The sequence below is a fragment of the Hemiscyllium ocellatum genome, chromosome 13, assembly GCF_020745735.1.
Source record: "Hemiscyllium ocellatum isolate sHemOce1 chromosome 13, sHemOce1.pat.X.cur, whole genome shotgun sequence".
NCBI classification, from domain to species: domain Eukaryota; kingdom Metazoa; phylum Chordata; class Chondrichthyes; order Orectolobiformes; family Hemiscylliidae; genus Hemiscyllium; species Hemiscyllium ocellatum.
In genome coordinates, this window is record NC_083413.1 from 5837137 (window position 1) to 5861860 (window position 24724).

The 24724-nt window shown below is 42.9% G+C and overlaps 1 protein-coding gene across 8 annotated transcripts in view; it reads right to left on the reverse strand.

The window, feature by feature from the left end:
- LOC132821757 (transcription factor Dp-2-like) overlaps positions 1 to 24724 on the reverse strand; it is a 207160-nt gene that overhangs the window by 16203 nt on the left and 166233 nt on the right. For 7 of the 8 annotated variants that reach the window (XM_060834500.1, XM_060834495.1, XM_060834497.1 and 4 more), the window contains 5 exons: positions 18538 to 18700; positions 15258 to 15404; positions 6627 to 6695; positions 3369 to 3520; positions 1918 to 2084 (listed from right to left, as the gene is read on the reverse strand). In XM_060834500.1, coding sequence (XP_060690483.1) covers positions 1918 to 2084; positions 3369 to 3520; positions 6627 to 6695; positions 15258 to 15404; positions 18538 to 18700 — 698 coding nt within the window. The remainder of the gene's footprint in view (positions 1 to 1917; positions 2085 to 3368; positions 3521 to 6626; positions 6696 to 15257; positions 15405 to 18537; positions 18701 to 24724) is intronic. The other variant, XM_060834498.1, reaches the window with a different exon arrangement.

Consider the following 24724-nt stretch of genomic DNA (forward strand, 5'->3'; position numbering starts at 1 on the left):
AGAGACCTTGGTGTGCATGTACACCAACCCCTTAAGGTACCACGATAGGTGGATAAAGTGGTTAAGGTGGCAGATTAGATGCTTGCCTTTATTAGTCGAGGCACTGAATTAACAGCAGGAAAGTGATGCTGGAACCGTATAAAACGCTGGTGGGGCCACAGATGGAGTACTGTGTGCAGTTCTAAAATCTACATTATAGGAGGGATGTGAAAGCATTGGAGAGGGTGGAGAGGAGATTTACCGGAATGTTACTTGGCTGGTGAGTTTCAATTATGAAGAGAGATTGGACAGACAGTAGTTGCTTTCCTTAGAGCAGAGCAGATTGATAGGGGACATTAGCAAGATGTATAAAATTATGTGGGAAATAGACAGAGGAGACAGGAAGAAACTTTTCCCCTTTGTAGAGGGATCAATGACCAGCAGCCACAGATTTAAGATAAGGGGCAGAAGGTTTAGAGGGGATGCGGGAAAACGTTTTCATGGAAAGGTTGGTGAGAAACTTGAACTCACTGTAAAAGGTGGGGTGGGGTGGGGGGGGGGTGGAAGAGGTAAAAACCCTCATTACATTTAAAAAGTCTTTAGTTGTACACTTGTGATGCCAAGGTATGCAGAGCTATGGCACAAATGGTGAAAAATGGGACTGGAATACTTCGGTGGTTGTTTTTGTTTGGCATGGACACGATGGGCCGAAGGGCCTTTGTCTGTGCTGCAGATCTCTGTGACTCTAAGAGCCCCAACATTTTCCAGCCTACTTAATGATTATGTAGTGCATTAGCTCCATGGGGCGGGACAGTGGTTCAGTGTTTAGCACTGCTGCCTCACTGCACCGAGGACCCTGCTTCAATTCCACCCTCAGACGGTTTCTGTGTGGAGTTTGCACATTCTCTCCATGTCTGGGTGGGTTACCTCCGGGTGCTCCAGTTTCCTCCCACAGTCCAAAGATATGCAGGTTAGGGTGGATTAGCTACAGGAAATGCAGGGTTACAAGGATAGGGTGGGTCTGTGTGGGATGCTCTTCGGAGGGTCGGTGTGAACTCGATGGGCTGAATGGCCTGCTTCCACACTGTAGGGATTCTATGATACTCCTATGAGACTCAACTGCACATCCATCATGATCTGAATGGAGAGCCTGTGGGTGAGAGAGCAGTCTATCTCACCTTCTGCAGGAGCAAGTCAACTAAAGCTGCAACCTCCTAATTTCTGTGTTTAACTGCATACCCACTGTCAAAGGAAGTTACTTTCCAATTTACTCTTTCAGTATGGTGAGTAGCTTCACTGTTATTTTTACAGCATTAGAGTGATCCATTAAACAGGATCTTGCTGTATAAAAGGAGGAATGTGGGTGTGTGATGAGTAAAAGATATTTGAGAGTGAGCTGGCCTAACCACTAATACACCGCATCATGAAATTTCTTTTTTTAGATTTTACTTTCCTCTGAACCATTTACAATGTTTGGTATTTGCATGATATTTTTCATCTTCTTGAAGAAAGTGAGACTTTTTTTTCTATTTCAAGAGTACGGAGCAGTGGCTATCAGCTTTTCTTTGTAAAGATGATTCTGCAGTTAGTTGAAACATATAATATTCAAAGATTAGCTTGGATGTTAATACACCAAGGCCAAGTTGATCAAAGCTGCCTCTCTCCAAAAAGGCCTAGATGATGCCAGTCGAAAGTATTTTAAAATATTTCTTGACAAGCAAGGTCCACAACAGGAAAGGCAACGGTTTAGCCAAAAAACAGTTGATCTATTTTACATATACAGAGGAACCTTGATTATCCGAATGACACAGGCAGGGAGTATTTTGTGAATGTTCGGATAATCCAAATTCGGATAATTGAATGCCGGATAATTGAGGTTTCTCTGTGTGATGTATTAGTCAGTTATTTAAAAAGAAAACATGCTGTAGTATTACTGACCTGCAACATAGGGCTGCAAAACCTTTGGCACCAATGAGTTGGCAGTTTTCAGATTTTCTGGTGTACATTTACCTGATTCCAACCCAAAGGACATTCCCATACGTTTCAGCACCTCAATATCATCATGGATCTCAAACGTGTTGTCAAAGTTGAATAGATATTCAAACCTGAGAGAGTTCACAAGAAGCAAATACTTTGAAATGAAGTATGTACAGCAGGTGACTATAAAATCACAGGTATTCAGTGTGCATAGACATTTGCTTGGTATTGAAATATATAAGAGAATAATTGCTTGATAAAACAGAACTGGAGTACAGCTGAGAAATAGCAATGCTGCTAAAGTTTTCAATTTTGCATTTATCAGGCCAGACTCACAAGATCAACTCAAAGGGAATATATTACATAATGCATGGCAAGGGGATGCTGATCAGTTGGTAAATTGGCTCTGATTGATAGAGGTGTTATTACAGAGAACTCATGAGTAAACACTTAACTGCCAGGCTTGAGTTTAAATTCAAATCAGACAACTCAACTGGTGAAGCCATTGCCATGGGAAATGCATCAGGGAATAGGGGTCCTCCAAGTTTATGCTTTTTTAAATTCATTCACAGGACAAGGGTATTGTTGATTATGTCAGCATTTATCGCCCATCCCTAATTGCCCACAGGGCAGTTAAGCATCAACCATATTGCTGTGGGTCTGGAGTCACACGTAGGCCAGACCAGGTAAGGATGGCAGTTTCCTTCCCTAAAGGAACCAGTGGGTTTTTCTGGCAATTGACAATGGCCATCATTAGGTTCTTATCTCCAGATATACTTATTGAATTCAAGTTCCACCATCTGCCATGGTTGGATCTGAACTCAGGTTTAAGAATATTGCCTGGGTCTTTAGGTTAACAGTCCAGCGATAATACTACTAGTCCAATGCCTCCCACTGAAAAAACAGATGTAATGCATCTTTCTGATTCCTCTGCCTGCATTGGACAAAGCCGTGCCTGTGAATATATATCACTTCTACCTAGTGTAAGTGAACCACATTGTGAGCCTGTATGATAGCTTTAAATTGGTTATGAGTGATTCTTAGCATCATTTGGATCGTTCAGCAAGTGCTGTCCAATCATGTGATAACATCTAATGTTGGCCACATCATTTGCAGTTTTGCAAACATGGTCTATTTGAGTCAATCTTGTTTTAGCCTGTTTGCTTTCTAGTCTTGGTGATTACCTGAACTGTCAGAATAAACTTCTCAATTTAATGACTCCTCACATTTGGTGTGTAATATTGGAGTCTATTCATGATTCTGTGATGTAGTGCCTGTGGGGAAGTAGCTCTTGTTGTATTTCACCATATGATACAAACAATGTGGCTTGGAAGACAGGTTAAGTAATATGAACAAATCGATGAGTTAAACTAAACTTGAGAGAGTGCATTCCACAGAGCAAGGATACATACTTATCACTGGAGATGCTGCAATCTATGACAGTTCGCTTGCTGGTGTTGACGATGATGAAAGGCAACTGAATAGTTGAGTTTGGTGCAGGAGGACTCTGTGTCTGCTGTTCTGATTGTCGATTCCTCTGTACTAGATTTTTGAATGCTATTTGCTGTAAAGTGGGAAACAGAAAAGAAAGCTTCAAACTTCAATCACTGAATAAAAATAAAATGCTAGACTAAAATTACCAGAATGCAAAATTGGAAGCAAAACAAAAATAGTCTTTTGGAAGAACAGGAAGCATAGATAAAAACACATTAAAAAATGAAAAGGACCTATTATCATAGATCAAAAAGGAAGGCAGGAAACAGGTAGCTCAATGAATGTGAGGTTCACAAAGACCACATGAAGTGCTTTCATATGGCTGACACATGAAAGCATTAATTAGAACAATGTTAGAAATTAATGATTCATTACACAGCCAATCAATTAAACCTGCTTTGTGCAAGAGTTTTAGATGTGCCAATATCTCATTATTTTTACAAAAACATCAGTTGATGAGACAATTTAAATGAATCAGACTGAGCAAGTCAAATAAGACAATTGTATAGTGGGGCCTACCTAGCTGTCACCAGTTGCAAGTCTAATTCCTGCATGGTGAGATTATAATTTAAATTCGTTTTTTTGATTAGGAAGAGGGAATGTGGAAGCATGAGAAACCACAGCACAGAAGTAGGCCATTAGGGACACCAGGTCTACTGCCTATTGCTTTGCCCTCTCCCTAAAACCCTAAAATATTCAACCATCAATTAAAACATGCAGTAATCTCTGTCTCAATTACTGTCTGGGCAGATTATATCATGCTCCAACAATGTTCGATATAATTTTTTTTCCCCTCCTAACCTATTTCTTTCTTACTGATAACTTTAAGTTGCTGTCACTGGAAACCCAACTGGATTTGGAGGAATCTTCATGAAGGCAATAGAGAGATTATTTCCTTTCACTGGGGAAGTGATGTTGACCTTTCAACATTTGTTCTCCAGCAGGCTAAAACAGATTTTCTTCATACAGTTTATCAAAACTCATCACCACCAGGCTGTTAGATTCCACCAATAGTAACATTAGATGTTTAGGAGTTGTTGGGTCAGCCATGGTCACATTGTAACATCTCGAACAGGAAGAAAAATACTGCACAGCAGTTTTAAATGTATAGGCAAGCAAATTATCAGCAAAATGACAAATAAGTGTTGGGAATCTCTCTCTGGACAGCAGTAAATTTTTGGAAGCATTAAATTGAATTACAAGATGATGGTTTTGTCTAACAGTTCAGGGGGAAAATGTGTACTATTAAGTGTGAAATCAAGCAGGTTCTTAATGTCTTTTTTATTATTGAGAGACATTTCAAATAAATGAAAGGGCATTTATTAGACGGAGTTCTTGCTGTAGTATAATACTTGGTCAGCTCTCAAATACTGGCTTGTAATGAACCTGATGGAATTGAAATAACTCACATTAGGTGCTTCGATTTAGAACAGTCACAAATTGCATCTGTGACATACGCATCTAATAAACTGGATATTGCCTTTTAATTAGTGTACAAACAATGTATCATTATAGTGGCAAATGTCTTGAAATATAAATCCACAACAGAATCTGAAGATTAACTATTTTTATTTAAATGCATCTATATTGTGGAAGAACATCTATGGTACTTTCCAAGAGTGTCAAAGGAAGAAAATGGATGGTAAGTGACCAAAGGAGTTCTAAACAGAGCTGACAAACTAGGAAAGGTGGTCTAGGCGGCACATTGCATGCTTGCCTTCATTGGTTGGGGCACAGAGTATAAAGACTGGCAACAAAACCAGAAATTTCTGGAAAACCTCAGCAGGTGACCCTAATTCTGATTTCTCCCCACAGATGCTGCATGACCTGCTGAGCTTTTCCAGCAAATTCTGATCATACAACATCTGTGGAGAGAAATCAGAATTAGGGTCAACTGCTGAGCTTTTCCAGAAATTTCTGTTTTTGTTTTTGATTTACAGCATCCGCAGTTCTTTTGATTTTTATCAAATTTGGCAAGTCATGTTGCGGCTGGATAGGACTTTAGTTTGGTTACATTTGGAATGGTGTGTTCAGTTCTGGTCCCCACATGACTAGAAGGATGTGGAGGCTTTGGAGGGGCTACAGAAAAGGTTTAACAGGATGTCACCTGGTCTGGAGGGTATTAGCTATGCAGAGAGACTGAACAAGTTCTGCTTGTTTTCACTTGAACGTCGGAGGTTGAGGGATGACCTGATAAATGTTTACAAAATTATGAAAGGCATACATAGAATGGATAGTTGGAGTCCTTTTCCCAGGGTAAAAATGTCAATCACTAGGGGACATAGGTTTAAGATAAAAGGGGAAAGATTAAAGGAGATGTGAGAGGTAGGTTTTTTTTCCACAAAGGTGTTAAGTGCGTGGAATGTGCTGCCAGAGGGGGTGGTGGAGGCAGATATCATAGCAATGTTTAAGAGGCATCTTGACAGATAGGCAGGGAACAGAGGGATATGGACTGCGTAGCAGCAAAAGGTATAGAAAGGGGTCAGATGTCAGTCTACGGGCCTGTTCCTGTGCTGTACTGTTGCTTTTTCTTTTTAATTTGCTGATGATTTGAGGCTAATATCACACAATAGCTTCCAAGGTTCAGAGGTGCCAAATGAGGAAAGATACAAATGGAGGCAAGCCACATATTGGGGAGAAGGATGGATGAGATCAAGAAAGAGAAAAATAAAGGTGACTTTTTTGAAGATATTTTCTCTTTGGCAGCTCAGAGGTAACACTAAGATTGAGACCAGGTCCCTTACCTGCAATCTCAGTGATGGAACATGGCTTGTGTGTTAAGGGTATGGTGGAGGATCTTAACAAATAGGCCAATCAGGTATTAACACGTGCAATTACAAATGCTGCATTATTAAGGGAAGTAAAATACTAGATTTTTCTCTCAACAAATCTATATGCACAGCCAACAAGTTAAAGGCTTAAGTACGCACAGCACAACAATAGCCAAACCTGAGTAATGTAACTCTCACATTCATGCATTATTCCACTGTAGTGGCATCATGTGATCCAGACCTCTCACAAAAACCTGTCCATGTTAATTTACTCCCTTCATCTTTATTCTGACATGAGGACTCAAAGGCTTAATTACACTTCAAACACTAACATGAGCACTGCTGGTGCAATTATTCTGTCAAACAACTAAACAGATTTTATATGGACGTAGTTGTGTCTGTTACCTGCAGTATCAATTCTTCAAGCTGAGCTCTCTTTTGTTTAATTCGTTCTATTCGTCTCTGTTTCTCCACCTGAAAATTAAACTGCTACCATTAGAATACAAAGTAAAACGTGGTTGAGTGGTGCTGGTGTAGAATTGGGGTTCCTAATGGGAAGGGCAATAGGGAGATTGCCACAAGTTTTCAAAAGGATCCAACAAATCAGGCCTCACAGTTAAGGATTTTTAAACTGATCAAGTGGATTCCACCTTCCCGGAGGGTTGACTGGACATTTTTGGGCTGATTAAGAACACAGCATCACGTAGTTAAGGTGCTCTTTGGAAAACGGATTGGCCAAGTCACTTGCCACTCAGAGTCACTGGATTCTCACTGAAGAGCCAGAGAGCGCTCAGGGAACAAGAGGGCAAGACTTGAATACACGATAGAAAGAAAATCTTTCAAGAAACATAAGAGAATTTAAATCTTGTTGAGGGGAACGTTTCAAATTTGCAGAAACAGAGGGAGCACAAAATACAAGTGGACATATCAGAAAGTGAAGGATAATACTATTTGTCCGTTTATAGGAACTTTTCACAAAACTCAAAAATATCCTATTAGACCTACTGAAAAATTCAGAACTGAATTAGACCAATGTCTACTTTGGGTGTTTTGATGTTGCCGTGAAGCTAACTTTTCCCTTATTGAATTTAGCAATTCAAGATGCCTGCAGCATGTAGATAACATTCAAGTCGTGCCTCCAACACAACACATCCTCCACAGATGCTTCAGCTAAGCATTTTCAGAGCTGATTTGACGCTGAAGAGTGTTACAGGATATGTCAGACAGATAACTATTGAACTAGGTAAGTAATGACGAGCAAGCTCAGAGACTTTTAAAGATGCAGAGAAGTAAAGAAACAGAGGTCCAGTGAGGCAATTCCGAGCTTTCGGACTAACCAACTGAAGACTAGAAGATCTAGAAGCAGTAACAGGCCACTCAGCCCTTCAAGTCTGCTTTACCATTGAGTAAGACTATGGCTGATCTGATTTTAACCTCAAATCTATATCCCTGCCTATAACCAGTAATCTTTCATTGTTATGATAATCAAGGAGCTATCCATCTCTATCTTCAAAATATTTAAAGATTTTGCATCCACTGCCTTTTGACATAAAACCCTCTCAGAAATAAAATGTTTCCTGCTCTGGTTTAAATGGGTACATCTTTATTTTTAAACGATGAACCCCAGTTTTACATTCTCCCACAAGAGGAAACATCCTTTCCACAGCCACCCGGTCAAGTACCCTTCGTATCTCAAATGTTTCAATCAGGTCACCTTTGAGTTTTTAAAGCTCTGGAGGATACAGGCCCAGCCTGCCTAGCAGTGTCTTCTCTATGTCCACTCTATCCAGGCTCCTCAATATTTGCTAAGTTTCAATCAGAACCCTGCCTAATCTTTCCAAACTCCATCGAACGCAGACACAGAGTCCTCAACCGCTCCTCATATGAGAAGCCCTTCATCTCTGGGATCATTCTTGTCAGCGTCCTCTGAACCCCTTCCAATGCTTGCACATCCTTCCTTAGATACGGGGCCCAAAACTGCTCACGTATTCCAAATGCATTCTGACCAGAGCCCTATACAGACTCAGCAGTACACCTTTGCTCTTGTATTCTAGCCGTCTTGAAATGAGTGCTAACACTGCATTTGTCTTTTTAACCGCCAACTGAACCTTCAGAGAATCCTAAACTAAAATTCCCAAGTTTCCTTGTGCTTCAGATTTCCAAAGCCTTTCCTAGTTTAGAAAATACTCTACACCTCTATTGTTTGTACAAAAATGTATAACCTCATCTCCCCTTCACAACTCACTTTCCTACCCACCTTTGTGCCGTCAGCAAATTTAGTTACCATACCTTTGGCCTCTTCATCCAAACCATGCCTGAGCACGGATCCCTGTAGCCTACTGCTTATGACATCCAGCTGGCTGTAAAAACATCCATTTTTTCTCTACTTTCTGCTTCCTGCTGGTCAGACAATTGTCTATCCATGCCAATACGTTACCATCTATATGATAAGGCCTCTACATTCAACGTGAACATGGCTGAGCTGATGATTGAGTAAAAAATGAGGTCTGCAGATGCTGGAGATCACAGCTGCAAATGTGTTGCTGGTCAAAGCACAGCAGGTTAGGCAGCATCTCAGGAATAGAGAATTCGACGTTTCGAGCATAAGCCCTTCATCAGGAATAAGAGAGAGAGAGCCAAGCCGGCTGAGATAAAAGGTAGGGAGGAGGGACTAGGGGGAGGGGCGATGGAGGTGGGATAGGTGGAAGGAGGTCAAGGTGAGGGTGATAGGCCGGAGTGGGGTGGGGGCGGAGAGGTCAGGAAGAGGATTGCAGGTTAGGAGGGCGGTGCTGAGTTGAGGGAACCGACTGAGACAAGGTGGGGGGAGGGGAAATGAGGAAGCTGGAGAAATCTGAATTCATAGAAATGTGTTGCTGTAAAAGCACAGCAGGTCAGGCAGCATCAAAGGAGCAGGAGAATCGACGTTTTGGGCATAAGCCCTTCTTCAGGAATGAGGAGAGTGTGCCAGGCAGGCTAAGATAAAAGGTAGGGAGGAGGGACTTGGGGGAGGGGCGTTGGGAATGCAATATGTGGAAGGAGGTTAAGGTGAGGGTGATAGGCCAGAGAGGGGGTGGGGGCGGAGAGGTCGGGAAGAAGATTGCAGGTTAGGAAGGTGGTGCTGAGTCTGAGGGTTGGGACGGAGATAAGATGAGGGGAGGGGAAATGAGAAAGCTGGAGAAATCTGCATTCATCCCTTGTGGTTGGAAGGTTCCTAGGCAAAAGATGAGGCACTCTTCCTCCAGGCGTCGTGTAGCTAAGGTCTGGCAATGAAGGAGGCCAAGAACCTGCATGTCCTTGGTGGAGTGGGAGGGGGAGTTAAAGTGTTCAGCCACAGCGTGGTTGGGTTGGTTGGTCCGGGTGTCCCAGAGGTGTTCTCTGAAACGTTCCGCAAGTAGGTGGCCTGTCTCCCCAATGTAGAGGAGGTCACATCGGGTGCAGCGGATGCAGTAAATGATGTGTGTGGAGGTGCAGATGAATTTCTGATGGATATGGAAGGATCCCATGGGGCCTTGGAGGAAAGTGAGGGGGGAGGTGTGGGCACAAGTTTTGCATTTCTTGCAGTTGCAGGGTAAAGTGCCGGGAGTGGAGGTTGGGTTGGTGGGGGTTGTGGATCTGACGAGGGAGTCACGGAGGGAATAGTCTTTCCGGAGCGCTGAAAGGGGAGTGGAGGGAAATATATCCCTGGTGGTGGGGTCCGTTTGGAGGTGGCGGAAATGACGACGGATGATACGATGTATATGGACGTTGGTGGGGTGGTAGGTGAGGACTAGTGGGGTTCTGTCTTGGTGGCGATTGGAGGGGCGGGGCTCAAGGGCGGAGGAGCGGGAAGTGGAGGAGATGTGGTGGAGAGCATCGTCAACCATGTCTGAGGGGAAATTGCGTCTTTGAAGAAGGAGGCCATTTGGGTTGTTCGGTATTGGAACTGGTCCTCCTGGGAGCAGATGTGGTGGAGGCGAAGGAATTGGGAATATGAGATGGCGTTTTTACAGGGGGCAGTGTGGGGGGAGGTGTAATCTAGGTAGCTGTGGTAGTCAGTCAGTTTATAGTAAAGATTCGTGTTGAGTCGGTCGTCGGAGATAGAAACGGAGAGGCCTAGGAAGGGGAGGGAGGAGTCTGATACGGTCCAGGTAAATTTGAGGTCGAGGTGGATGAACTGTTCAACCTCCTCGTGGGAGCACGAGGTAGCGCCAATACAGTCATCGATGTAGCGGAGGAAAGGTGGGGGGTGGTGCCAGTGTAGCTGCGGAAGATGGACTGTTCCACATATCCAACAAACAGGAAGACAGCTAACGATCCGCATCCATGAACACCAACTAGCCACGAAACGACATGACCAGCTATCCTTAGTAGCCACACACGCAGATGACAAGCAACAGGAGTTCGACTGGGACAACACTACTATTATCGGTCAAGCCAAACAGAGAACAGCCAGGGAATTCCTAGAGGCATGGCACTCATCCACAGATTCAATCAATAAGCACATCGACCTGGACCCAATATACCGGCCACTACAGCAGACAGCTGGAACTGACAATCGGAAGCGGCAGATTCAAACCATTATAAATGCCAGAGAAAACATCACAGAAGTACTTCACAGGAGGCTCCCAAACACTGAGGATGTCACCTAGACAGGGGACGAAACGTCTGCAACACAAATTCCCAACTCGGCAAACAGAATCACAACAACATCTTAAAACTATGACCCCTCGTGCCAGTCAATCCTGCCCTGGGGAAAAGTCTCTGGCTATTGACTCTATCCAAGCTTTTCATTACCTTGCAGGCCTCGATCAGGTCACCTCTATTTCTCCTGCTCTCCAGCGGAAAAAAGTCCGAGCTTAGTCAACCTCTCTTCGTAAGACAAGCCAGGCAGCATCCTGGTAAACCTTATTTGCACCCTCTCCAAAGCCTCTGTATCTTTCCTATAGTAGGGTGACCAGAACTGGACACAATATTCCAAGCGTGGTCTCACCAGGGACTTGTAGAGCTGCAGCAAAACCTTGCGGCTCTTAAACTCGATCCCCCTGTTAACGAAAGCCAAAATACCGTATGCTGTCTGAACCCCCATCCAATTGGTTGGTAACTTTGGAGGGATCTATGCACTTGAACACCAAGATCCCTCTGTTCCTCCACACTGCCAAGAATCCTGTCTTTAATCCTATATTCAGCATTCAAGTTCGACCCTATAAAATGCATCACTCCGCATTTATCCAGGTTGAAATCCATCTGCCATTTCTCAGCCCAGCTCTGCATCCTGTCTATTTTATACACCATAAAAGTACTTATGTTGTGTTATAGGAGACTGTGAATTATTTATAACATAGGAGAGACAACTCAAAACAAAACGGTTCATAAGTTCTGGTTTAGATTGATTTGATTTTATTCCATGGGCCTCAGCGTGAACTTAGTTCAGATTGACAGTGAACAGGAACAGACAGGAGAGACTGAAAAGTTGTGTCTGCTTCCTGTGTCTTGATACATGGGAAATACTAAGTCGAAGTAAGATTCAGTGTAAGTTCCCTCTCGTCCACAGTTCTAAGAGTGCTTCGCCAGTAAAATAGCTTTGGGACTGACACAGATTTGCCTAAAACTTGGCACTAGCTAGAGAATCTTAGAGAGTGAGGCTGTTGCAGGAAACTGTAATGTAATGTTGTTCAGATGCAAGATATTTGGTATCCTGCGAGGCGACTTAGAGGGAATTCTACAACTAGTTGAAAGCCATGGCATTCTTGATATGGCTCAAGTCCAACCAACTGGCAACAGACAGTAAACCTTAGGTGCGTTTTGCAGATGGTAGCCTCGCAAATACAATCACTTTTTCTCAGTTGAAATGCATACATCCTAATGGGCCACCATGTGGAGGCGTTAGTGCTGGACTGGAGTGGACAAAGTCATAAGTCACATGACACCAGATCACAGTCCAACAGGTTTATCTGAAATCACAAGCTTTCGAAGTGCTGCACCTTCATGCGGGGAAGTCTTCAAAAGCTTCATAACCCTGTTGGACTATAACCTGGTGTCGTGTGATTTTTAACATTACAGAAGAAATCCTTTGGAGGCTGGACTTCACATATTGATCGTCAAAATTATTTCTGAAGATTAGGAGATTATGAATGTTTGGTGGCAAGTGCACAAAGGACTCGCTGGCTGCGAAAATCCTACATCTCTTGAAAATTGTTCTGCTTATCTGAGATTTTAAAATGTTCTCAAACTAGCAACTATTGATTCATTTTATAAAAATAGCAATGTTGCTGGCTTCAGGATTTTGATCTGTTTACACATCATTAATGAGCCAGAATGCCCTCAGTTCCTTTACCTAGATGATTAACATATAAAGTGAAAAGCTGTGGTCCCAACACTGAGCCTTGCAGAACACTACTCATCACCAGCTGCCATCTTGAGAAGGACCCGTTTATTCCCACTCTCTGCTTTCTGCCAGACAGCCACGTTATCCATGCTAGTACCTTGCCTCTAACACCATGGGCCCTTATCTTACTCAGCAGCCTCCTGTGTGGCATCTTATCAAAGGCTTTCTGGAAGTCCAGATGGACAACATCTATTGGCTCTCCTTGGTCTAACCTTCTTGTTACCTTCTCAAATAACTCTAACAGATTTGTCAGGCATGACCTCCCCTTGATGAAACAATGCTGACTTTGCACTATTTTACCATGCACTTCCAAGTATTCAGAAATCTCATCCTTCACAATGGACTCCAAAATCTTACTAGTGACTGAGATCAGGCTTGTCGGAATAATTTTCCATCTTTCGCCTTACTCCTTTCTTAAACAGAATGATTACATTAGCAATTTTCCAGTCCTCTGGAACCGTTCTTGACTCCAGTGATGCCTGAAAGATCACAACTAATGCCTCCACTATCTCCTCAGCTGTCTCCTTCAGAATTCTAGGGTGTAGCCCATCTGGTTCAAGTGGTTTATCCAGTTTCAGATCTTTCAGTTTTTCTAGCACCTTCTTCTTGGTGATGGCCACCATACTCATTGCTGCACCCAGACTCTCCTGAATTTTTGGGAAAATCCTTGTCTTCCACCATGAAGATTGACACAAAGTACTCATTCAGCATTAGAGTTAGAATATACTATGTTACTACAGGACATAGGTTTACAATTAAAAAGGGCAAGGTTCACACACAGTTTAAGTTTAGCTACCTCACATAAGCGGGTGCTGAAATGTGAGCTCTTATGGCACAGTAGTAGTGACCCTTCCTTGAGTTGGGTTCAAGATCCATCTACTCCAGGGGTGTGCCATAGATATTTTCTGTTTAGAGATGCTAAGTGAGTGCTGAATTTCTGGAACTGACTGCACAAGGAAGCTTCCCACATGGACAGTTGCTGAAGGCAATGGCATTGTGTAGTAATCCAGAGGTCCAGGCTCATACTTTGGGGACACAAGTTGAAATCCTACCATGGCAGTAGCTGAAATTTAAATGCCATTAATAAAAAATTTATAAGAATTATTCATGGATATCTCTGGTTAGGTTAGAATTCATTGTCTATCCCTAATTGCTCTTGAGGTGTTGTCTTCTTGAACTGCTGCAGCCCATGGGAAAGCCAGCCTCAGTAATGGTGCCATGAAAAGTATCATTGGCTATCATCTGGTTCACCAATGTCCTTTAGGGAAGGGAATCTGTCTTCCTTATGCAGTCTGGCCAATAGACGACTATAAACCCATAGCATTTCGGCTGATTCTTAACGGCATTCCAAAGTGGTTTTGCAAGCTACCCAGTTCAAGGGCAATTTGAGAAGGGCAATAAATTCTGGTCTTGCCAGTGGTGCCCACTTCCCATGAAAGAATAAAGAAACATAGAAACATTTAAAGGAGAATCAGATATATTTGGGGATTTTATGAGGTCTTACTTTTGTGACCGAAATAGATCGCGGAATGAGATTTCATCCCACACCTTCCAGTGTTTCTAAAATTATTAGTTACCATAATAAAATGCTTTCCACTACATATGGTGCTAATAATTAAAGATAGGTGCTGTAGGCAACCTAGCAAAGCAGTCTAATTTATATCACCCAACAGTGCAACAGAATGGTAAAACACAGAATTACGCTTACAATTTCCCACACAAGTGATTTTCTGTTTCAGTCATCATGTCAGGGGCCAAAGTCAGTGAAGGTCCTGACCTATTGCACAGAGAAGCTAGAGTCAAAGAGGGAGTCAAGCCAGGCTACTCTCCTATACTTCTTCAGTAGCTACTATAAGATTAACAGTGTACCATCTTGGCAGAACATAGGCAGCCTGGATTTTTGGTTGTGGAAACATAGCTATCAACCATAAAGTGAACAAAACATGGGATAATGGAAGGAAAAGCCTGAAGCTAAGAAATTAACAAAGGAGTGCAAGCATTCTAGGCAAGAAACATCCATGGCACACAAAAGAAATATGTTTGTATTTATATCAAGCCATCAGAATCTCAGGATAATCCAAAGCACTTTATAGTTGGAGTACTCTAAAATATGATCAAGTAACAGAAGAACACAACAGCCAAACAGTACTATCTACAAAAATGTCCCAAATCCTCTGTTTAATGACACTGGACCAGGGATAAAGATCAGCTGGGAGAATTCTCTGTTGTTGTACAAAACAATGCTGCAGAATTTTTCACATCCACCTAACAGCGTGCCTGTTTAACAGTTCTTCTAAACGGTGGTACCCTCGGACAGTGCAGCAATCCTGCAGTGCTGAATTAGAGTATCTGCCTCAGGTTATAAACTCAAGTTTCTGGGTTGAGACTTGAATCCACAATCTTCTGACACAGATGAGTGCTGTCCACTGAATCATAGTTGGCACTAAAAATACAACTGAACACAAGACAAATGTGTGAAAAACTATCTACTGAATCTTGGCAAGCTATAAAATTACCTTCCTGGGATGATCTAAACCAATTTGCAGCTTTGTCTGATCCAACTGTCCTGATTCTTAATGCTTTGAATTGCTAAGCTCTGAGCAAATGTAATCCTCATCGTACACGCGGAGTGGGTACGAGTTGATATTTCAACACGATCCAAATAAACTCACCTCGAGATTCTGAAATTCCTGAGCAGAGTTTGTGGGAAGCCCAATCCATCGTATTTCTTTCTTTTCTTTAGAAATTATATTCATAGCCATCAGTACGTTAAGTGCATCGTAAACACGGCGCCGAATGTTCTTTTGATCGTAAGCCTGCTGGAAGAGGACGTACAAAGCAAACCAAATTTAAAGATGATCATTTCTTTGAACTTACTCATTAATTTGGAACAACTAAACCACATAATTCTGAAATGTTATTGTGCAGGCCTTCATTTCAACTTACAACAATGTTAATGCCATAAATGCTAAATTCTCTTTTAAACTTGTTTTAAATTTAATTGAAGATCTGTGGATCAGGTTCATTATTAGATTAATCTGAGTTAGGTAACAGAGGGTTGCTTTATAAGGTGCTCCAAGATCTTTGTGAATGCGTTCTAGGAACAGGAGTTTGAGGAACTAGCCCTTTGAGTCTGTTCAACCATTCAATACGACCATGGCTGATCATCCAACTCGGTCCCCTCCCTTCCCACTTTCTCAGCATATCCTTTGATTCTTTTAGCCCCAAGAACTATATCCAATTCCTTCTTGAAAACATTCCACGTTTGGCCTCAACCATTCCAAATGGTCACCATTCTCTGGCTGAAGAAATTTCTCCTCATCTCAGCCCTAACTGGTCGACTTAGACACTCTATACTCACATATATGCTCTCTCTCACACTCACAACCCCCTACCCCAGACAGACACACACACATGCACACATATACACATACATTTGTGGAGTGTAACTTTGCAAGTACAAATTCAGTGTACTTTGCTCAAAAACTTCATGAATTTATGTAAGACTCTGTTAACTCACTTTTTAAATTAAAATCAGTCTAAACGTTATGGCACAGACAGAGAACACAGGGTGCTAACACCTTCAACATATTATCTGGCTAACACCAATTAACCTGAGAATGTAACCTTTTAAAAAGGTTTGTGATTTACACATGAAAGGAGTGAAACTACCATGGTATTCAAACAGGTGAAAGACTCAACAAACAAATCAAGGTATTTTTCGACGTATAATTTCAGTTACATCACACTGTAAACTTTTGCTATAAATTCTGTGCCTTACAATAGTGTCCTCCACAACCACCTGGTGAAGGAGCAGCGCTCCGAAAGCTAGTGCTTCCAAATAAACCTGTTGGACTATAATTGGCTGAGTCAGTGTCTATAGACTGTGACTCCCATGTTCTGGACTCCCCTGGTCATTGGGAACATCCTTCCTGTGTTTACCCTGTCTAATCTTGTTAGATGCACATTCTCCCCGTGTCTCCTTCGGGTGCTCCGGTTTCCTCCCACAGTCCAAAGATGTGCGGGTCAGGTGAATTGGCCATACAAAATTGCCTGTAGTGTTAGGTAAGGGGTAAATGTAGGGGTATGGGTGGATTGCGCTTCGGCGGGTCGGTGTGGACTTGTTGGACCGAAGGGCCTGTTTCCACACTGTAAGTAATCTAATCTAATTTTAGAGATTGCATCTCATTTTTCTAAACTCTGGTGAACACAGTGCTAAGTGATCCAGCATCTCTACATACGTCAGTGTTGCTGTGCCAGGGATCTGTCTGGTAAACCTTCGATATCCTCCTTCCATCGTTGGAAAATCCTTCCTCAGAGAAGGAGACCAAAACTGCACACAACACTCTCGGTGTGGTCTCACCAAGGCCCTGCACAATTTCAGCAAGATATCCCAGCTCCTATACCTGAATCCTCTTGCTATGAAGAACAACATACCATTTGCCTTCTTCACCACTTTCTGCACCTGCCTGCTTACCTTCAGTAACTCATGTAAAAGGGCACTCAGGGCTCACTGTACCTCACCCTTTCCCAATCTATTGCCAGTCAGATAACAATCTGCCTTCCTGTTTTTGCTACCAAAGTGGATAATGTTATATTTATCCACATAATACTTCATCAACCTTGCATTTGACCACTCACTCAACCTGCCCAAACCACATTGAAGCATCTCAGCTTCCTCCCACACAGTGCTGTATCATCTACAAATAGTGGAAGATAAACAAATGAATCCAAGTTCTAGCAACGCCATGAGGGTTCTTGGCAACGCTTGTGGAGATCACAAGGACAATAAAGGATGAGACTGTAGAGAAATGTTATCATTGGAATGAGAATGTTAATATTGAGATATTCATGAACTAGCATCCATCCGGGGGGCACAGTATTGATGCTTGTGCAGGACTTACTGAGGCTTAGCATATAGGATGAAGAGGTTTGGATCACCTTAACTACATGGAGTCTGGTCTCTAGTGGATTGGAATAATTAAGCCTGGAAGCATCAATGACAAAAATATGAAAGTGGTTTCAACAACAGTTGGACTAAGATAAATGGGAATATGTGCAGAGTTCCAGCACGGTTTGTAGGTGGCCTTTATGATTGAAGAGGATGTGGGAGTCAATAGGACAAAGTTTGCAAACTTCAACCAAGGTCAGTCGCTAAGCAGAGGGTTGAGATTGGATGTTTAAGTTAAGGAATTTGTAACAAAAGCTGAAGATAGTGGCTTTGGGTTTGCTGAGGATGTTTACAGAATGTTTGTGGCACAGAAGGAGGCCATTCAGCCCAACATGCCTGTACTGTTTAGTTGGAGCAAATTGCATTTTATTCAGAATGGAATGTCAGGCAAGTGGGCTGACAATACAGAGATAGCTAAGGGACTGAGAAAACAACTGGAGAGCTAAAACTGATTGCAGTCAGTGCACACATGAAACCAGATGCTATGCCTTTAGATAACACTGAAAGGCAGCACGAAACATGGAAGAGAAAGAAGATAAAGATTGATACGTAAGGATCTCTGGAAGTCACAACACAGGTACAGAATACCACTACTGGAGATGTTCAGGGATGCATTTGGATCAAAGATGGATGACACCCATGGAGTATGTACAAACCCATATACAGATTTACACAAAATTATTACAGAGTTAGCAGGGATATTTACTTATTAGATCACACTGCTTTACAAAACACATTTTTCAGCATTGCAAATCATAACCCAGCTTCTTATGGTATTTATAAAATATAGGGTTAAAAGCATTACGTGCAAGGTACTGCTTAGAATGAGAAACTAGATGTGTAGGGATCAGCTGACATAAGTGCTACAGAAGATTTCTTAACAGTACATTGTTTTTATATGTGAAGGTCAAATGGGTAAGGAGGGACACCATAAATGAGAGATTATTAACTGAACTGATCTTAGTGGAATTTGACTTGTTATGAAGGATTCTCCGACTTACAGAATCTGAAGACATGTGAGTACTGGAATTACTGAACTCTGCCACGAGCTCATCAGCCACTTCATTATACGAGGTAGTTCCCTTCCGCTGCACCTTCTCACACACCTTCATTGAAAAGTGTCGTAATCCCTTTCCATTCTTTTCTCCCTTTTTGCTTCTTTTGCTAAAACAAGAAATGACAGCAGATTTTACACTTCACTTATGCAGTGCTTTTTAAATTTATTTGATGTGTGCAACCAAGAGTACAGGCAAAGCGCTTTTAACCTTGTATTTTTTTTGTCACAGTTACAATACCACTTATGTACCACAATACCACTGTCTGGGGAGGCGATAGCCTAGTGGTATTATTGCATGACTATTATTCCAGAAACCCAGAATAATGTTCTGGGGACCTGGGTTCAAATCCTGGCATTGCAGATAGCGGAATTTGAATTCAATTTTTAAAAAATCTTGAATTAAGAGTCGACTGACGACCATAAGACCATTATAATTTGTTGGAAAAACTCATCTGGGTCACGTCCTTTAGGGAAGGAAATCTGCCATCCTCACCTGGTCTGGCCTACATGTGACTCCAGACCCACAGCAATGAGGTTTACTCTGAAATTACCTCACAAACCACTCAGTTGTATCAATCACTAGAAAGTCACAAAGAAATGAAACCAGACAGACCACCTGGCATCGACCTTGGAACAGGAAAAGACCATGGCAAAAACACAAACAGCCCTGTCGGCCATGCAAAGTCCTCATTACCAACATCTGGGGACTAGTGCCGCAATTGGGAGAGCTGTCTCACAGATGAGTCAAGCAACAGTCTGACATAGTCACTCTTACGGAATCATACCTTACAGATAACACACCAGACACCACCATTACTATCCCTGGTTATGTCCTGTCCCGCTTGCAGGACAGACCCAGCAGAGGTGGCAGCACAGTGTTATACAGTCAGGAGGGAGCTGCCCAGGGAGTCCTTGACATTGTCTCTGGACCCCATGAAGTCTCATGGCTTCAGGTTAAACATGGGCAAGCAAACCTCTCACTGGTTAGCACGTACCGTCCTCCTTCGGCTGATGAATCAGTACTCCTCCATGTTGAACAACACTTGGAGGAAGCGCTGATGGTGGTAAGGGTGCAAAATGTAGTCTGGGTGGGGGACTTCAATGTCCACCACCAATAGTGGCTCGGCAACAGAGGGGCTGGCCGAGCTGGTCTGGTCCTAAAGGATAAAACTGCTAGACTGGGTCTGCGATAGGTGGTGAAGGAACCAACAAGAGGAAAAAAAATATATACTTGACCACATCCTTACCAATTTGCTGGCTGCAGATGTATCTCTCCATGACAGTACAGGTGAAAGTGACCACTGCACTGTCCTTATGGAGACATAGTCCTGCCTTCACATTGAGAATACCCTCAATCATGTTGTGTGTCATGATCACCGTGCTAAATGAGACAGACTTCAAACAGATCGAGCAACTCAAGACTGGGCATCCATGAGGCACTGTGGGTCATTAACAGCAGCAGAATTATACTCTAGCACAATCTGTAATGTCATGGCCCCCGGCATATCCCCCACTCAACCATTACCACCAAGCCAGGGGTTCAACCCTGGTTCAATGGAGAGTGCAGGAGGACATGCCAGGAGCAGCACCAGGTATACCTGAAGATGAGGTATCAACCTGGTGAAGCTACCAAACAGAACTACTTGCCAAAACAGTATCAGCAGCAAGTGACAGGCAGAGCTAAGCGATCTCACAACCAATGGATCAGATGTAAGCTCTGCAGTCCTTCCACATCCAGTGGTGAATGGGGTGGACAATTAAACAACTCCCTGGAGGAGGAGGCTCCACAAATATCCCCCTCCCCAGTGATGGAGGAGCCCAGCACACCAGTGTAAGAGATAAGGCTGATACATTTACAGCAATCTTCAGTCAGAAGTACCAAGTGGATGATCCATCTCAGCCTCCTCCAGTGGTCCCCAGCGTTACAGATACCAGAGTCCAGCCAATTCGATTCACACCACGTGATACTAAGGAATGGTTGGAGGCACTGGATACTGCCAAGGCAATGGGCCCTGATAACTCATTCCGGCAACAGTACTGAAGACTTGTGCTCCAGAACCTGCCGCTCCCCTAGCCAAGCTCATCCAGTACAGGTACAACACTGGCATCTACCTGACAATGTGGAAAATTGCCCAGCTATGTCCTGTACACAAAAAGTAGGACAAATCCAACCTGGCCCATTATCATCCAATCAGTCTACTCTCCATCATCAGTAAAATGATGGAAGGGGTCAGTAACAGAGCTATCAAGCAGCACCTGCTCAGCAATAACCTGCTCAGTGACGCCCAGCTTAGGTTCCCCAAGGGACACTCAGCTCCTGACCTCATTCCAGCCTTGGGTCAAACCTGGATCAAAGAGCTGAATTCCAGAGGGGAGAGGAAAGGGACAGCCCTTGACATGAAGGCCGCATTGTACAAGTATGGCATCATGGAGCCCTAACAAAACTGGAAAAAATGGGTATCATGGGGCAAACACTCCACTGGTTAAGAGTGGCACAAAGGAAGATGGTTGTGATTGTGGAGGGTCAGTCATCTCAGCTCCAGGACATCTCTGTAGGAGTCCCTCAGGGTAGTGCCCTAGGCCCAATAATTGTCAGCTGCTTCATCAATGACCTTCCCTCTGTCATAAACGTGGGGGATGTTCACCGATGATTGCACAGTGTTCAGCACCATTCACAACTCCTCAGATACTGAAGCAGTCCACGCTCAAATGCAACAAGATATGGACAATGTCCAGGTTTAGGCTGACAGGTGGTAAATAACATTCGCGCCACACAAATACCAGACAATGACCATCACCAATAAAACCACCGCCTCTTGACATTCGACAGTATTACCTGCACTGAATCCCCCACTACCAACATCTTTGGGGTTACCATTTTTCAGAAACTCAACTGGACTGACCATATAAACACAGTGGCTACAAGTGCAGGTCAGGGACGAGGGATACTGCAGCGAGTAACTCACCTCTTGACAACCTGAAGTCTATCCACCATCTACAAGGCACAAGTCAGGAGTATGTTGGAATACTCCCCACTTGCCTGGATGGGTGCAGCTCCACCAAAAACCAAGAAGCTTGACACCATCCAGGACAAAGCAACTCGCTTGATTGGCACCACATCTACAAATATTCAATCCCTCCACCACTGGCACTCAGTAGCAGCAGTGTGTACTATCTACAAAATACACTGCAGAAATTTCAACAAAGATCCCTAAACAGCACCTTTCAAACCTATGACCACTTCCATCTAGAAGACAAGGGCAGCAGGTACTTGGGAACACCACCATCTTCAAGTTCCCCTCCAAGCCACTCACCATCTTGACTTAGAAATGTACCGCCGTTCCTTCACAGTTGTTGGGTCAAAATCCTGGAAATCCCTCCTTGCCGGCATTGTGAGTCAACCCACAGCAAGTGGTCTGCAGCGATTCAAGAAGACAGCTCAACCCCACCTTCTCAAGGGGTAAATAGGGATGGGCTATCAATGCTGGCCAACCAGTGACAGCCATGTCCTACAATTGAATAAAAAAACTACCTGTTTTCTTAGCACTAACTGCACTCATACTTTCAAGGAAATAAGTATTTGCATTCTTAAGTTTCAAATGCCTCCATGCTTTTCACGTTTCAGCTAACATTTCAGTACCGTACTTGGGGAGTGGTGCATAGTCAGAGGGTGCTCTCTCTTATAACACATGTTAAACTGAACTACTGGTTTAGTAGATACAAAATATTCCATGGGTTGGATTTGAAGTAACTCCACAAAGGCAGGGATCCCATCACCGAGTCACCCCTTATCTACATGTGAACTGTCCTTGACACTGCTCCGGCTTCCTCAGAGTCAGTTGCCAGAGGTTCTACTTACACGGAGAGTAAACAGAACCTCTGACACTCCTGTTTATTATTTTATTTTCTTTCTTTTCTCCGTTTTTTTCTCTTTCCTTTTTCTTTTTTTGTGCTTATTTTTTCCCAGCATCCATGTCGCAGTTGTGCAGGGGTCAAACACCGTGAAAAATAACAAGTGTGTAAATCTTTATTTATATTCCACCACCAGGAAGAATGGAAACGCCCAAATGGCCAGTGACACTGCCCTTCTCAAAGGGACACTCCTGTTTATATCTGTCAGCCAAGACTCCCTGATTGGGGCTGTTAATCTGGTCCAATCAGGGAACTTATATTCTGGCTGACCTTGTTCCAATGACTACAGGATTCAGTTTAGATTTGGTGATGGATAGCCACCACTGTCACACAGCAGGCTGTACATCCCATCACTGTCTGAAGACAAACCGATCTTTGAAAAGTCTGTGGTAGGGATGGGTAATGTGGGAAACTGGCTTATTAGCTAATTAGGTTCAGTATCAAGCCACTTAATATTCCTGACCCCACAAGACTTGAGTGGGCATCTCCCAAACTCTCATTTGTGCCCTTCTGAAAATCACCAAAATTGGGATTGTCTTCTGAAGAGCACCAATATTGGGATTGCCCGTGGCTTATCAGGGGAGATCCCTCTTTTAAAGGCTCTCGCTCCCCTTACAGACAAACCACCCCACCTCCTCCTTTCTGTTAACCCTAACCTACCCCATTCTCTACACATCCAAAACACCAAATTCAGCTCCATGACAGAGGGTGCAGAGGAGATTCACCAGCATGCGCCTGGGATGAAAATGCTTAATTATGAGGTCAGACAGGATAGGATGGGCTTGTTTTCCCTGGAGCATAGGTGGCTGAGGAGGCATCTGATTGAAATTACAACAGAATAAATTATGTGAATCTCTTTACCATGACAGATGTGTCTGAGACTAGATGGCATAAGTTTAAGGTGAGGGGGATGTGGTTTAGAGGAAATCTTAAAAAGGCGGTGGTAAAAACATGAAGTATGCTGCCTGAGAGGGTGGAGGACAAGCAGGAGGCTGGAAGAACACAGCAAGCCAGGCAGCATCAGGAAGTCGAGAAGTCAATGTTTTGGGTGTAACCCAAACCATTGACTTCTCTACTTCCTGATGCTGCCTAGCGTGCTGTGTTCTTCCAGCCTCCTGCTTGTCTGCCTTGGATTCTAGCTTCTGCAGTTTTTTTTATCTCTAAGTGAGAGGGTGGTGGAGGCAGGTACTCTTGTTACATTTAAGAAGCATATGGATGAGCACTTAAAATGCCAGGGTATAGCAGACTATAGCAGGTAAATGGGGTCAGCACAGACATGGTGGGCCGAAGCGTCTGTATCTATGCTGTATGACCCAATGATATTCTTCTAGGTATTTATGCAGTATGTTTCCCAATCAACAAAACAGTCTGATTGCTAATTTCTTCCAAGAGTTGTTGCTTGGACCTTGTTGTGAGAAATTGGCTGCTGCATTTGCCTATGCTTCTGTAAAATACTTGGATTGATTGGAGAATTAGAAAAATATCACATAAAAGTAGGATGTTCCTTTCAAAATGCATGAAATATTATTCATCTGCATTGTTAGATTTGTCATCAGTTTCTCTATTCTGCCTTCATGAACATTTTCTTGTGATCTGTGCTGTTTCATAAAACTTGCAGTCGTTTCACATCCATCAGTCACCTATCCACTCCTATATTTCCTCTTTTGCCATGCCCTTCAAGTTTTTGAACAAGTCAAACTGATCACATTTAAGCAATACTAATAGCAATCACCAGTTGTGATGTACTGAACATGAAATAAAAATCTGTGCATTTGATCCAAACTAATAGTTAAAAACCACTGACTTATTTTTCCACATTCAGTTGGCATTGATGGATTCTTTATACATGCATGTCAGGTTATAAGTAAATGTGCCAACACACTTTGCCAACTGTAGCTGTACAAAACGAATGAACAAATTAACTGTAATTTACGTCATGACCCACAATTTAAAAAGAACCTTACTCCCACATTATTTCGTACAAAGAAAAACAGATCCACTTTGTGTAATAGCAAACAGGGGTGCAATTAGTTGTTTTTTTTTGTTAACCTCAAATGGTGAGAAATCAGATCACATTGTCTGAATAATTATGCTCGCAATAAAAAAGACTGTGGCTGCCAAGGCAACCTAACCGTACACACACCTTTTCAGGGTATGTTAGCACATACGGAATAGCTCCAAATATGGAGTGTCAAGTACTCAAGTTAAGGAGGAAGGGA